Source organism: Protopterus annectens, chromosome 4.part0, assembly GCF_019279795.1.
Source record: "Protopterus annectens isolate FY-2018-M chromosome 4.part0, PAN1.0, whole genome shotgun sequence".
In the NCBI taxonomy this organism is placed as follows: domain Eukaryota; kingdom Metazoa; phylum Chordata; order Ceratodontiformes; family Protopteridae; genus Protopterus; species Protopterus annectens.
Genome location: NC_056733.1, coordinates 696,597,434 through 696,611,991, shown reverse-complemented (window position 1 = coordinate 696,611,991; position 14,558 = coordinate 696,597,434). Strand labels below are relative to the sequence as shown.

At 36.3% G+C, this 14,558-nt stretch overlaps 1 protein-coding gene across 1 annotated transcript in view; it reads left to right on the top strand.

The window, feature by feature from the left end:
- Positions 1-14,558, top strand: part of LOC122799535 — a 200,371-nt gene that overhangs the window by 96,053 nt on the left and 89,760 nt on the right. The window contains exon 3 of the mRNA XM_044068665.1: positions 2,745-2,840. Within this exon, the coding sequence (XP_043924600.1) occupies positions 2,745-2,840 (96 nt within the window). The remainder of the gene's footprint in view (positions 1-2,744; positions 2,841-14,558) is intronic.

The following is a 14,558-nucleotide window of genomic DNA, read 5'->3' as shown; positions in this document are numbered from 1 at the left end:
AACAAAATTTCAGAAAATGGACTGTGGAAACTGGAAAATCTAATAGTCATAAGATATTTGCTAAAGTTAATTGGATAGATATAGATAAGGAGTTGTCTGTATTAGAACTTGCATTAGCATTACTAAAGATTAGTAGAGCAGGGGGTTCTGGTAAAAATACTTAATGAATGGAATTTAAAGGATTGTTATGATTTTGTTTTGAAATAATTATGGAAGGGAGAGATAAGGGAAGGTCTGAATAATTGGAGACTGACTTGTATGCTGAATTGTGATTATAATGTTTGCATATATGCTGAATACATAGATTCAGGTTGAAATGGAAACATGAAATATTAAATGAGAACAGGACAAGAATCAAAGGATATTTTGTGAATAGTTATTAATTATGTTGGGTTAAGAAAAGGGATGCTGAAGTATGACACTGATAGGCAGCTGTAAACAAGACATATAATTCTGTTTTTATAGAGTTTTGCTTCAAATATTAAATAATCTGGGAGTTCAAGAAAATATATTATTTCATTACATAGAAGTTATTCTCATACTAAAATAAAACTTGTGATGAATGGCTAATATAAGGCTTGGATCTGACATCAACTGGAGAACAAAGCAGGGGTGCCCATTGAGCATGCTATTTGGAGTTTGCATGCATGATTTGATAGCATATTATAAGCTTAAATATTTATCATTTAAGTCAGGTGATTTTCTTGCATTGCTGTCTTATATTGATTATTTCTTTCTATATAATGAATCTATTTCATTTTTTGATGAAGCAATAACAGTAATGCAACAGGATTTAGGTATGCTTGGCTTAACTCCCAGTATGGGAAAATGTAAAGCTTGAAGATTTAGACAAATGTTTGGGAATTCCATTTTGTAAAAAAAATAATTTAAAGTGTTTGATATGGGATATGACAAAAAGAGTTGGGGTTTGAAGAAAGAAATGTATGAGACATTTCATAGATATTTTGTACATTTTGTAAATATTGCATAGCTTTTTGTATTATTTCAGTTAATGAATAAATAAATGTATGAATTGTTGAATATGAAGTGCCCCTAATCTTTTCATTAACTGCAGTGATATTGTTTACATTCATCTAAGCTACCCCCAACTCAGGAAGATGGGACCTTGGTTAAAGTATATTCTGAATTATGACAAACTTAGGAGTGCAGCACACCCCCATTATGCTGCAGCAACGTGAACTACTGGAACATTAATCCAAGTACCTACTGTAAGAACAGAAACCACAGTCTTCTGATCTGCCATCTTCCAACATCGAAAGCGTGCTATCAGCTGAGCCTCTGTTACTGATGTGTTTTGCAGACCTGCAGGAGGTATTTGACTGGGTACACAAGAACATCTTCTGGAAGGTATTGTGATAGTATGGGGTCCTAGAGTCACTGCTGTATGCCATTTGACCCCTGTATTTGAGGATTATTATATTAGTTATGTTATATTAACATTCTTGGCATTAAGATGAATATATACAAGAAGGGCATAGTGCTATACCAGGGATGTGTCCTGTGTTCCCTTCTGCTCATATTGGAAGGTGCCGTTGAGGTTTGGACAGTATGCAGTTTAGGGAGTGATGACTGCGTCTTTGTTGTTTGTAGATAATGATGCCTTCTTAGCCACATGTGACTGTGATCTTCAGTAAGTACTAGTGGGGTTTACTGTTGAGTGTGTGAAGTAGTTGAGATAAAAATCAGCATCTCCATTTCAGAATCATGGTTCTCTCCCGGAAAAGAATGAACTACCCTGTGTCAGTAAGGGTGTCACAGCCATTTCAAGTGGAGGAGTTTAAGTATCTTGGCTTTTTTTTAATGAGTAAAGGTAGTGAGAACTGAGATATGACCAATGGATGGCTGTTGCAGTGGTGGGAGTACCTTTGGTATTGTACTGGACTTTGGGGGCAAAGCAAGAACTGAGTCATATAAATAAGTTGTTAATTTATCAGTCAGATTATGTTCCAGTGGTCACAAGATTTGGACAGTGACTGAAAATAAGATCACAGCCACAAGCTAGAGAACTGAGGCTCTACTACAAAATAGGTAGGCTTTGTCTCTGTGATAGAGTGAGGAGCTACCAGTGTGGGAGTATCTCATATTGTATGAAGAGAATCAGATGAGGTGGTTTGGGCACCCAGGGAATGTGCTGAATGGTGCCCCACATGAGAGGTATATCAGGCATGGTCCTTTGGGCAACAGGTGAGACGTAGAACGTGTTGGAGGGATTGTAGTAAGAAAACTATGGGATTCCACAGGATGAGATGGAGGCTTGCTGAAGATTTTTTGTCTACTGTGCATCCCTGCTCAGCATACTTTCAAAACATTACTCACCAGGTCAAACAGTTTAAAAAGTTTAAAAAAATGGATGTGTGTGTGTGTGTGTGTGTGTGTGTGTGTGTGTGTGTGTGTGTGTGTGCTTATTTGTATCTGTCTATATAGGTATATATTTATATCTATCTACAGCGACACTTCCCACACTCACTAGGAGTTAAGAAGAGAATTTTACACAGACTCAGCATGTACATTTATTTTAATGAGTCACATCAGACAACATAAAGCAGACTGTTTCCATGAGTCATTTATATTGTACTTTGTACTACTAGTAGAAGAACACACCTGCTTTTAGTAATGTGGACTCCATCAGGTGTATATCATATCATATGAGTTAACACATTTGTTCCTTTGTGTTCTAGATTGTATTTGTACAGTGATAAACATGTTTTCTCATCTTTCCTCAGGAATTACGTTGTACAATGCCCTGCTCAGATGGATTCATGCGACAACCATTACTGATATGTAACTTCTGTGCCATGAGGACAGGGGCTTTTGGTCAGGTAGGTATGCATCATTAGCACAAATGGTAGCTTACTTCTTTCTTTAACAGCATTATAAAGTTCAATTAACTGTGTAGTTAGAGCTGTTAACCTATTATTCAATTGAGTATATGCATATATAAACTGTGAGTCTTTTTTCATTTGATGTACTCTGTTAAAGGCTTGTTGGTTTACTACTGTTTGGTGAATAAATTTCCTTCCTTGGAATTGCTGGATTGTTGTTGCTGTGGTTTTTACCATATTGGTTCCTGTTGGTTGCTGTGGTTTATCTATAATGGCCAGTGATTCCATGGTTGGTTTACCTAGGATTTTCCTAGATACAAAGTGGAGAAATTGCAGCTGGTTCTAATGCTGCAGCGAAGGTGCTAATGGTTATGAGATGGAAAATGGGGTATTGAATAAATGGACTAAAGACAGGAAATTATGGAACCAGAACCCCTTCTCTAGAGTTGGTAAGAAAGCCGACACATTACACAATCCAGAAGTATCGGAGATGTTATCACAAATAGAAAAGTTGTTATTTAAAGAAACTGCGACTTTTCTGAACTTTCAAAGTATGCAAAGATATGAGGAGTTGGAAATTACCCCTCGGGGGTTAAGAGCTGTTAAAAATCCATCAACTCCCTTTGATTTGACTGTGGCTGAAGAACGTACTTTCCATGAGAGGTGGATAACATAACTGCAGTTTGGAGTATATTAGTGGAGCGTGATCTCTTTAAGAAAGAGAAGTTGAAGGAGGAGATTAAAGGGCTGTGTCAGAACGTAACCAACATTGTATAAGATGAACTGCAAAGCTTTTGATTAGAACTAACGAACAGCTGGTGAGCTATGAGAAAGAACTCATTGAAAGTATGATAACAAAAGCGTTTCTTGTAAACCACATGTTCAGTTTGAACAACAAAGGAAATCGGTCTATCAGACATCTAAAAGTGAAAGTATGGTGTCGGGTAATGAATTAGATACAGATGAAGATTTCCATATTTACCGCCAGCTGGCAACAACACTTACTTGAACTCCTTTCGAGTTAATAAGGGAAGAAAACGGAGTTGGAATGGCTACTACCAAGAACAACGACATACCAAAGGACTAATAAACGGGGAAAATGGGACTAATAGAACTGATTTATGCTCTACATGTGAGTATGTGGTTAATTTATCTGATATGCAGCTATCTGTATTATCTAAAGGTCTTAAATATATTCCTACTGTTCTTTACATATATTAAAGAGTGATATATTTAAGGTAAAACTGGCTTATTTTTTCTTCGGAAGATATGGAAGTTGATGTATGTAGTAGTAGCTCTGAGGATAGCTTTTATTCCTGCTATTCGGGGGAAAATGATGATTTTAATGCCTATTGTAAATTAAATACTGACAATATTCAAGTGAAAAGTGATTTTGTTCCACTATGCAATAACGAAAGTATACAGTGTTTTGACAAATCATTAAATCATAATGTACAGGTTATTTATGACAAGTTTATAGGTCAAATGAAAAGAAATGTGATATATAATTTGAATTTAATACAAGAACTAAGTAGTAATACACAAATGGTATTTAAACCATCCGATAAAGGTGGAAAGTTAGTTATGATGCATTATGTACTTATCTATGTGTTATGAACATCTGAATGATAATAATGTATATCAATGTATAGATATAATTGAATATAACACATCTCAAAAAATATATTATGATTTAAAGGCAAAAGATTACATTATTTTTCAGCTAAGGATGCCACTGATAAACTGGCTACAAAAATTTTATTGTTTGAATCCATAAGGATTTATTAAATCCACCTTTTTGAATAATATTTCGTGTTTATTACATGAGATTTTACTTCCATTGGTTAAGAAATTACCTTCTTATGTGAAAGATGTTTTTCAAAAAGTCCATCAGACCAGATGGAATGAAAAAATGTTTTTGTAGTAGTAGTCTCTATACTAGTATCAAACATCTTGATGGTATCAGAGCTATGAAATATTTTCTAGGGGAAAGCCCTATGGCTGAATATATTACTGAATTAATGATGATGTGCCTCCAAAATAACATATTTGAATTTGATGGTCAGTTATATTTTGCCCCTGTTATGCTAACATCTTTATGGGTTTATTTGAATATGAATATATCTATACTAATCAATTTTTTAAGACACATGTTATACAGTATTATAGATACATAGATGATCTTATTTTTATTTGTAAAGGTGGTGATGATTTGGTAGATCAATTTATTAGTCAAATTAATGCTAATAATGTAGGAATAAGATTTGATGGATTACAACAAGGTATAAAAGTACATTTTTTGGATGTAGAATTAATAGGGGATAGTCACCAAAGGAAGGTAATTTCTAAAATATATAGAAAATTTCCTAGCAGTAATAATATATTACAGGGTGAAAGTTTTCATCCAGGGCACACTATGAAATCTATTCCATGTACTGAATTTAATAGAATTAATAGGTTATGTAGTGAGAAAAGTGATAGAAATAGGGAACTGAAAGACAGTTTTCTAAGATTTAAAGAGAGAGGATATGACGAAGTATATCTTAAAGAAAGTTTAAATAAAGTATTAAGTAGTATGTCACTTAAATGTGGTCGGATATGGTATAACAACTATAAAAAGAATGAGCAGAATAATAATATTTATTTTACGACTACTTATTCAGTCATATCTGATGAAATTATAGATATGATTAAATCTAGCTGGAATATCATAAAGAGAGAAGTAGAATGTTTACAAAATAAGAAGCTATTATTTTCTTTTAATAGGACAGTTATATGTGGTAAATGTAGTATTTGTAGTTTTGTTACACCAAAATTTGATAAAATCAATAATAAGAATTTTGAAACTAATGATAGTTTTAAAAGAACATATAAGGGACATTAAAAATTACAAATTATCTAGTCCTGTTGCAGTACATTTTAATGAAGTACATAATGGAAGTCTGGAGGGTTTCCAGGTTACAATTTTAGACAGATTAATATGTAAAAAGTTTATGACAGATGAACAAGTGAAACAATTACTAAGAAAAAAAGAGGCATTTTTGATTTTAAAATTTAATACTATGTATCCTATTGGTTTGAATCAAGAATGTTTTTGGAAAAGTTTTGTATAAGTGTGTTAAATTGTGCTTTATGTTTTAATAAGGTTCAATTAACTGTGTAGTTAGAGCTGTTAACCTATTATTCAATTGAGTATATGCATATATAAACTGTGAGTCTTTTTTCATTTGATGTACTCTGTTAAAGGCTTGTTTTTACTACTGTTTGGTGAATAAATTTCCTTCCTTGGAATTGCTGGATTGTTGTTGCTGTGGTTTTTACCATATTGGTTCCTGTTGGTTGCTGTGGTTTATCTAGCATTATAAAGTTAGTTTATGCATTTAGAAACATATTTTTCAAGTGAACTATGATTTAAAGTTGTGATAATTCAGTCTAAGAATTCCCCCTGCAAAAAAAAAAAAAATCCGGTCGATTCTACATTCTAAGCTGAGTCATTTTGTCCACGTTTGAGCCATCATAAATGTGTTTATAAGCTTTATATAACATCTAGACCTTCAGTCCTGTCTTAGTTAAGAGTATAAGTATTAAAATAAATTTGTTCTCATAATTCTTCTACTTGGTCTATTTGTTATTTTGAGAGCTCCTGTTCTGCCAGCAGTTTTCCATGCGCTGTGATTTGAAACATACAGTCTGGAGTACTTGGCCAGTTTTACAACATTTTGTGTTACCAGGGCCACCAATCACCCTCTTTGTAGAGTGACAGACTTTTGTATGTGCTAAAAGCATAGCAGGAGATTCAGTAGTGCATCTACGTCTGGTAGGAGGCATCTCTCATATGTCTACCTGGTCCCCCTCCCCCAGCTATGGAGCAGCAGTACATGCAATGATGTTATGTATTCGGACTGGCTCCACAAAGTCTCTAAGGTGTGATCTTTCTTGAAATGTCACTGCAGTGAGTGCTGTCCATCCAGAGCTGCCATTATATGTTAGATTACACTCTTAAGGCTTGGCTCAGTGGCAAATAAGGGTAAAGTCCTGAGACTGACACAATTTCAGTTTGGCTAGTGGCTTCAGGACTCATGTCCATCATGGTGATCTTTGCCCTTTACGCACTGTAGTGCAACCTCAGAGTTAGTATCTTTAGTTAGGGGGTGTGTGGGGGAGCAAAGCACCCCACATGGGTGGGTTTAATTTGCTTCTGTTTCCATTTTTTTATTGTTCTGGACACGTGGTTACTTACTCGGAGTTTTACATCAGTGTTCCAGGTGTTCATTCATGTGAGGTTTCAGCAATTTTGTCTCGGTCTTGTGGGATTTGATATTGTAGCTTTTCAGTCTTATCAGGTAGACCCATATATATATATATATATATATATATATATATATATATATATATATACGGATCTACTTCAGTAGATTGAACATATTACAAGTTCGAACCACATATGGCCGTGACAATATGTTCGAACTTGTAATAGTTAGAACACTGCAGTAAAAAAAGAAAAAACAACAAAAAAAAACAAATTAAACTGCTGTAGCAGGGGGGCATAGCCCCCCTGCACCCCCCCACACCCCCTTACTTAAATATACCAACTCTGAGATTGCACTACATTGCGGAAAAGGGAAATCTTCCCTTTCCGCACTGTACGGAGATCTCCATTCAGTCCGATTGAACATTTACAAGTTCGAACATATGGTCTCAGCCATATGAGGTCCGAACTTGTAATATGTTCAATCTACTGAAGGGGACCCATATATATATATATATATATATATATATATATATATATATATATATATATATACATATATATATATAAATATATGAATAAATGCGCACAGAAAATTGCTTAAGTATTTACTTATAAAATGTCTTACAATACATTACATTATAACCTACAACTTTATTTGCTTTAATTTTAAAATTGGTTTAATACTCACTGGTGTGTTCAGACCTAGTTGTCTGTCAGTTTGTAACTTTACTATTCATTTATACTCAGAAACTTCTGTCTTATTAGTAATATCCCGACACCTAATATTAGCTGCTACTTTTTGAATAACTCTAAACTGTGTTGTGGAATACGTTATATTACCAAATACAATACTAAGACTGAAAGAGTTATTAGGACTACTTAAAATAATTAGGTTACTAGGATTACTTAAAATAACTGGGGTATTTTAAGTGCATTACCCAAACTGACTAAACCTGTAGGTGAAATGCCACAATTTGCTTTTAAAAAAAAATCTCAAAATCTTAAGTAGAAATTATGTTATGGGGAGATGAATGGCAAGGAATCCATAATTAGCAATAGGAAGAAAGTGATATTTCCTTGCTATAACTGATCATTTTGTAAGCGTGTTAAATAGTATAGCAATAACTGATGACATGGGGGTGGTATATTGAAGATTTACCCACAGCTGGTGTGGTTTAATCATGAGGGCGAAGCCCGAGTGATTAAACAAAGACTACCGTGGGTAATTCTTCAATATACCACACGATGGAGTCGGTTATTGCTATTATACACTGACATTATTTAAGAAAAAAATTACTTACTTTTCTTAAATAATGTCATTGTTATGACGGATCCATGGTGTTCTTCCGCTTTTATCGGATATCCCAGTGCTTTTTTTGATGTATTGCGCATGTGTATGGGACTTTTGTTCCCACGCTTACACACTACATCAGTGCTGTATGGCAGGTGCTGTGTATAGGAAGCAATAGAGAAAGGAAGATCTCTATTGCTTTCTTTTTTAATTAAAAAAAGATACCAGGACACTGAAGGTATGGGAGAGCGGGAGAGACAGGACATAGGAAATGAAAGGATAATCAGGTACGTTTCTCTAGTTTTTCATTACGTACCTGATTATTCTTTTATTTTTGTCTGTCCCATCTCTCTCATTGGTTTTAAGTGCCCGGTTTTGTAAATTTATTATTTTATTTTTTTTTAGTGAAATATTTATGGCATTATATTAATGGAAAAAAGTCTGGGTGACCAGACTTTTTCCACTGGTATATGCTTGAATTTACAACAGGCACACTGGTTGGGCTGACCCAACAACATACAGGACAAAAACTATTAAAAATACCATAGCAAATACGAAATTAATTATAAAGAGAAAAACATAAGAAAAAATTATGAACATTAAGGGTTGCACTGATAGCAGTAGTCTAAATTTACAACATATAAAAGAGTAAAAACAAAAAGCTAATCATTTAATAGAAGGAAAATGTATTGATAAGAAGTGGGGGGTGGAGATAAATAGTGTGTAGAATGGGAGGGGGAAAGAAAGGAGGGGGCTATAGTTGGGCCATAGTAGTAGAGATGAGGGTTTAGGAGGTTATTTTAGGCAGAAGTTACTAACAGAGAAAGAAAGTTAGGAGACACAACAGGTTATACAATAGGACGAACTAAGACTATGTGTGGCCAAGGCAATGACATCATTTCAAGTTTAGTAGGTGGGATTTAAGCCCCTTTTTAAAACAGGGAAAGGAAAGGTTGGATCTTATATGGAGAGGGAGTTTGTTCCAATTTAGTGAGACAGAGTGTTTGTAAAGTAGTTTGCCAATATTCCTTTTGGGTTTATAAACTGAGAGAAGATGCTGATCAGCACTCCAGAAAGGCCAGGGGGAGAGTAAAGAGTAACAAGAGAGGAGAGAGGAGGGCAGGCAGAGGGGTTGTTGAGTATATGGAAAAGGTAGTGTGGAGTTGCGATTGTAGGAGAAGATGTGGAAATTCCAGCCACTGAAGTTTGTTAAGTGAGAGGCAGTGATGTGATGAGAGAGGTTGGTTTAGAATAAATCTGGCAATTTTGTTGTATGTTTGTTCCAGTTTCTGCATTGAGGTAGTTTGGATATTGGTAAGGATGGGGGAAGCATATAGAAGACTGGGTAAGAGAAATGCCTGCGCAAGGGTGCATTTAGTGGCAGTAGTGAGAAGTTTTTTGTTCCTATAAAGTAGTCCAGGTTTTTTGTGAGTTTATTTGATAGTCTGTTATATGTGCAAGTTAAATTTTAGTTGGTCATCATTACCCCAAGGAGTTTGGTGTGTGAGGTAGGGGAGATAGTGGTGCCATCTAGGAAGGAAAGAGAAAAGTTGGATTTAAGGTGAGAGAGAAGGAGTTGAGTTATCTTAGGGTTAAGGATTAGTTGATTATTTCTGAGCCATTTTTCAACAGAGATAAATGAATTCTGTGTTAGTGTGTGTAGTTCAGAGATAGTATTGGAGATAGATAAGAGAGCAGAGTCATCTGTGTATTGTATTAAAGATAAGAGACTGCAGGATGAATATAGGTTGTTGGTAAAAATGTTGAAAAGGAGCAGTCCAAGTATGGAGTTTTGGGGTTCTCCTGTTTGAACAGCAAGGAAGAGTGAGAAAGCCTGCTTGTTTTCTGCCAGAAAGGTAGGACTGGAACCATCCAAGAGTAGAAAGAGAGGTTTAGGTCTGAGAGTTTGTTAAGAAGGATGAGATGAGACACAGTGTCAAAAGCTTTAGAGAGATCAAGGAATAGACAGGAGCCGAGGAGGTTGTTGTCCCTAGCTTCTGCATCCTTTTGAGTAAAGGATAGTAAGGCAGTCGAGGTACTGTGTTTAGGGCGGAAACCATGTTGTGGGGAGGGGGAGGAGATTTTTGTGAATGAGATAGGACAGTAGTTGACTGTGTATACATTTTTCAAAGATCTTAGAGAGCGGTGAGAGAATAGCGATTGGTCCATAGTTAGAGGGTTCAACAGAGTTGCCACCTTTGTGCAGAGGAGTGGTATAGAAGGATTTCCATATTTCCGGTACAGTAGATTTCTGAATGGAGTGGCAAATTAAGATAGATACAGGATATGCAACAGAGTCAGCAGCAATTTTCAGAAATTGAGGGGGGATTTTATCAGTGGACAGAGAGCATGGTTTTAGTTTAAGAAGCAGGGATTTGATATAGCTGGTAGAAACAGGTCGCAAGATAAAAGGCTGAGAGACAGAGGAGCATAGACGTTTAGGGGGAGGTGAGGGTGACACAGAAGAGTTGGGATGAGCAGAGTTACCAGAGGGTAGGAGTTTAGAGATGCTGTCTACAAAGTATTTGTTGAATAAGTCTGCAGTTTCAGAGGGAGAGTGATAGGGAAAAGGGTTAGGGATGGTAGGAGAACCAGTGTGGAGCAGGGAGATGATAGTACTCCAGAATTTTTTGGGGTCATTTGGATGAGAGCTTTGAAATTTAGTGAAATATTGGCATTTATCCAAAATAATACGTTTTTTTTTACACAATTTCTGAGTTGCTTATAACGTTGGAGAAAGGTGGGAGTTTTAGTGGTTTGCCATTTTTTCTATAGAGCATCTCTTACATGCATCAAAGCATGAGAGATGGTGCAAAATTAGATTTGATTCTGATTGTGCGAGTTGGGGCAAGAGAGTTTAGGACATCAAGGAAAATGTGGTTGAATTTAGTAGCAGCATCATTGAGTAGGAGAATTTTTAGGAAAGACCAGTGGATGGCAGACCAGTTGATGGCAGAGAGTCTATAGTTAAAGGTTTCAGGGCAAAAATTAGCCAGTTTCTTACAATCTCTGTAGAGATGGGGCTTAGAGAGATGAGGAGAGTGCCTTAAGATAGAGATGGGAGAATGGTCACTAATAGAGTCAGGGAAGGTAGAAGGGTTACAGTAGTTATTAGGAAAGTTAGTCAAGATCCAGTCAATTGTGGAACCAGTAGCGTGTTTACTGTAGTGGGTAGGGGTAGTGATCAGTTGTGAGAATCCATACAGGTTTATGAAATGTTGGGGTGAGTCACCAATAAGGGAGTTCCAGTCTATTTTAACATCTCCAAAAATGATGGTTTCATAGGGGATGGAGGTGTTTATCCAGGAGAGTATATGTTCAAGGATAGGAATGTTTTTACCTGGGGGGGGTACAGATAGAGGCAATAGCAAATTTCCTATAGTTATTGATGGGGCAGTCTAGGAGCAGTAGCTCAGCAGGGGAGAAGCTTGGCAGAGTAATGTCTATAGGTGTTAGCGTCAGTGAAACAAAGTACAAGATAGCCACCCCACCACCTTTTTTGGGTGTCTTAACAGACCTATAGATATTGTATTGAGGTGGGAGAAATTCACAGGAATTGATATGAGGTTTTAGCAAGGTTTCTGATAGGGCCAAGATATGAGGTTTGTGTTGGGCCAACCATACGTGAAGTTCGGTCATTTTGTTGTTTAGGCTTTGGATGTTCATTGCAGAGATAGAGATATGTTTGAGGCTGTAGATATTTGAGGATGTTTTTGGGGGGACAGCAGATGAAGGTGGAGGGGGAGTGGAGAGATGGGAGGGACCAGGATTGGGATGGATGTCACCAGAAACCAGAAGAGCAAAAACAAGATAGAAAAGGTGAGGGTGGTCAATAAGGGGAATGGGGTACTTGGGTTTGGGCTTAGGAGTAAGAGCGGGGTAGGCCATAAGTTTAAATTTAAGACATTGATAGGGGGAAAGACAGAAAAGAGGGGGCAGTAGTCAGTGGAGCTTGGTTATATGTTGGAAGAGGCCTGGGAAAGGTGGGAAAAGAGGGGAAGATATGGAGCTCAGTGTGGTAGGAAGTCCTTAGGGCTAGTAAGATTAGAAGTGGGAGAAATAGCAGTAAGGATAGCATTGTATGGTGGAAAAGAGAGGAAGAGTTATAGGAAAAAATATAAAGAAATATATTAGGAATGGTGGTGGCTGGAAATAAGCAGTGTGAGGGAAGGAACAGTATCAAGGGGTGAAAATAATGAGTATGTGAGAAGATAGTAGGTGTGCTACGGAGTGAAAGAGTTAAGTGTGAGAGAGGGAAGCCACAGAGGAGGCAGCCCAAGGTGGGTGGGGAAAAGGGGAAGATTGGCGACAAGGTGGGAAGAGTGATAGGGTAAGAGCACATCTTGCTTTATCGCCTTACTCATTATGTTTTAGTTATAAGTGTATCATCTAACATCAAAATTATTTTTTTAAAACTTATATGGGTATACCTTCTAGAGTTCATTATTCTATATTTGTTATTTATGGATTAAATACACATGAACCTAACTTTGTGGAGTGAAGCTTGCAGTAAATTGCTACTTTTGACTAGCTATGTACAGATCTAGAACAGTGTTACAATCTCCTGCTTTTATCATATTCCCAGTGAAATGCACATATAGCCCAGTTTTAAGATCATCAAGGAATAAAGCATATACATAAAATGAAGCATACAGCAAAATCATATTTCTATAAAATTTAATCCGATCTTCTAATATTAATAGTGATCTAATACCATCTATGGATCATCAAAACAGATATTACAAACATTATTTTACAAAAATCATCTAAATTGTTTTCCAAGTAATATCAAACAAGTGTAGAACTATTGAAATATCCACTAACCATATGCTGTATAAAAATCAGGCATACTATAAATCTTTAATGTATACACAGTCAAAGGAGATGTCCATAGCTCTACTTATGAAGGTTATTCATTTTAACCTTCAGTAACACTGTTTAGTCAATATATGTATAGAATTATATCAAAATAAAATCTACTTGTAATGCTAAAAAGCAGTGACTGCAAAGGATGACCATCTTCCTGAAGCACTGTGGGATCTTTCCTCCTATGAGCTTTTTTAAATAATGGGTGAAATCCAGCCTCTTTGTACCATTGTGTAGACAATTTATATTCAGAGAGTAAATAATGAGCATTTTCAATGTCATAATTAGTGTCATCATGGTAAATTAATTGTTAAAGTTCAAGTCTGGTCTGAGCATTATGCCTCCCACCTCAAAAAAAAGATCAAATGTTTTTGTAACAACAAAACACTTAGGAAAAATGAAGAGACACAAAATACTACAGATTAGTCCCCTGATCAAGGGCTTCAGATGCCAGGATAAGTACAGGAGATATATAAAAAATTGATGTCTATGAACTTTAAGATACTTAATGGAATCTCATCTCTGTCTTGAAGATATTTGAAAATGATCTGATTTATTTCAGATACATTAAATATTTTATTATTATTATTAATATTATTATTGCTGTGAGTTCCATTTAGCAAATTGGGTTTGTTTTTCTGACTCATAGACCAGCATTACCACGTCTCCATGACATCCCATCCCCATAATCCCTTTATGCAGCATTAACCAGCTGACCATCTGTCAGGAGTTCAAGCTTCATGGTCATAGTCTGGTGAAATGAATCAGATGCAGGGAGGACACAGGTCTGAAGATCTGCCACAGCTGCTCAGAGAAGTAGGGTTTGTGACTTAGATGATCCCCTATGTGCTGGCTTCATGCATGCAGGTATACCTACAATGAGGCATGTTCTCTGACAGTGGCTTTGCTTGGTCTGTAAAGTGAGGCTGCCTCCAGACTTCCTATAAGCTTGATCTGTCCACCATTCTTGTACTCTGATCTCTGTCAGAGTCTCAGCAACCACTCACCCATGCCTAATATAGCCTAGTAATAAATGGAACTAAAAGTATACAAAGGATGCAGAGGTTAAGCAGGAATGACTTTGTGGTGAAATGAATGAAGATTTGTTTTATATTATAGTATCATAGGAGGTTAGTAGGCTAATGGCCCTGTGGCCCTTACAAGCCTAGCCAATGGCTTATACCCAAAAAGAAACCTCAGTCAGCACTGTCACCCATATCAGTGAGGGACACAGGTGGAACCCCTGGGACAAATTTGTGGTTACCCATCCACTTATCAAGGTTGCGCTTGAAGAGGGTCAGTGAGG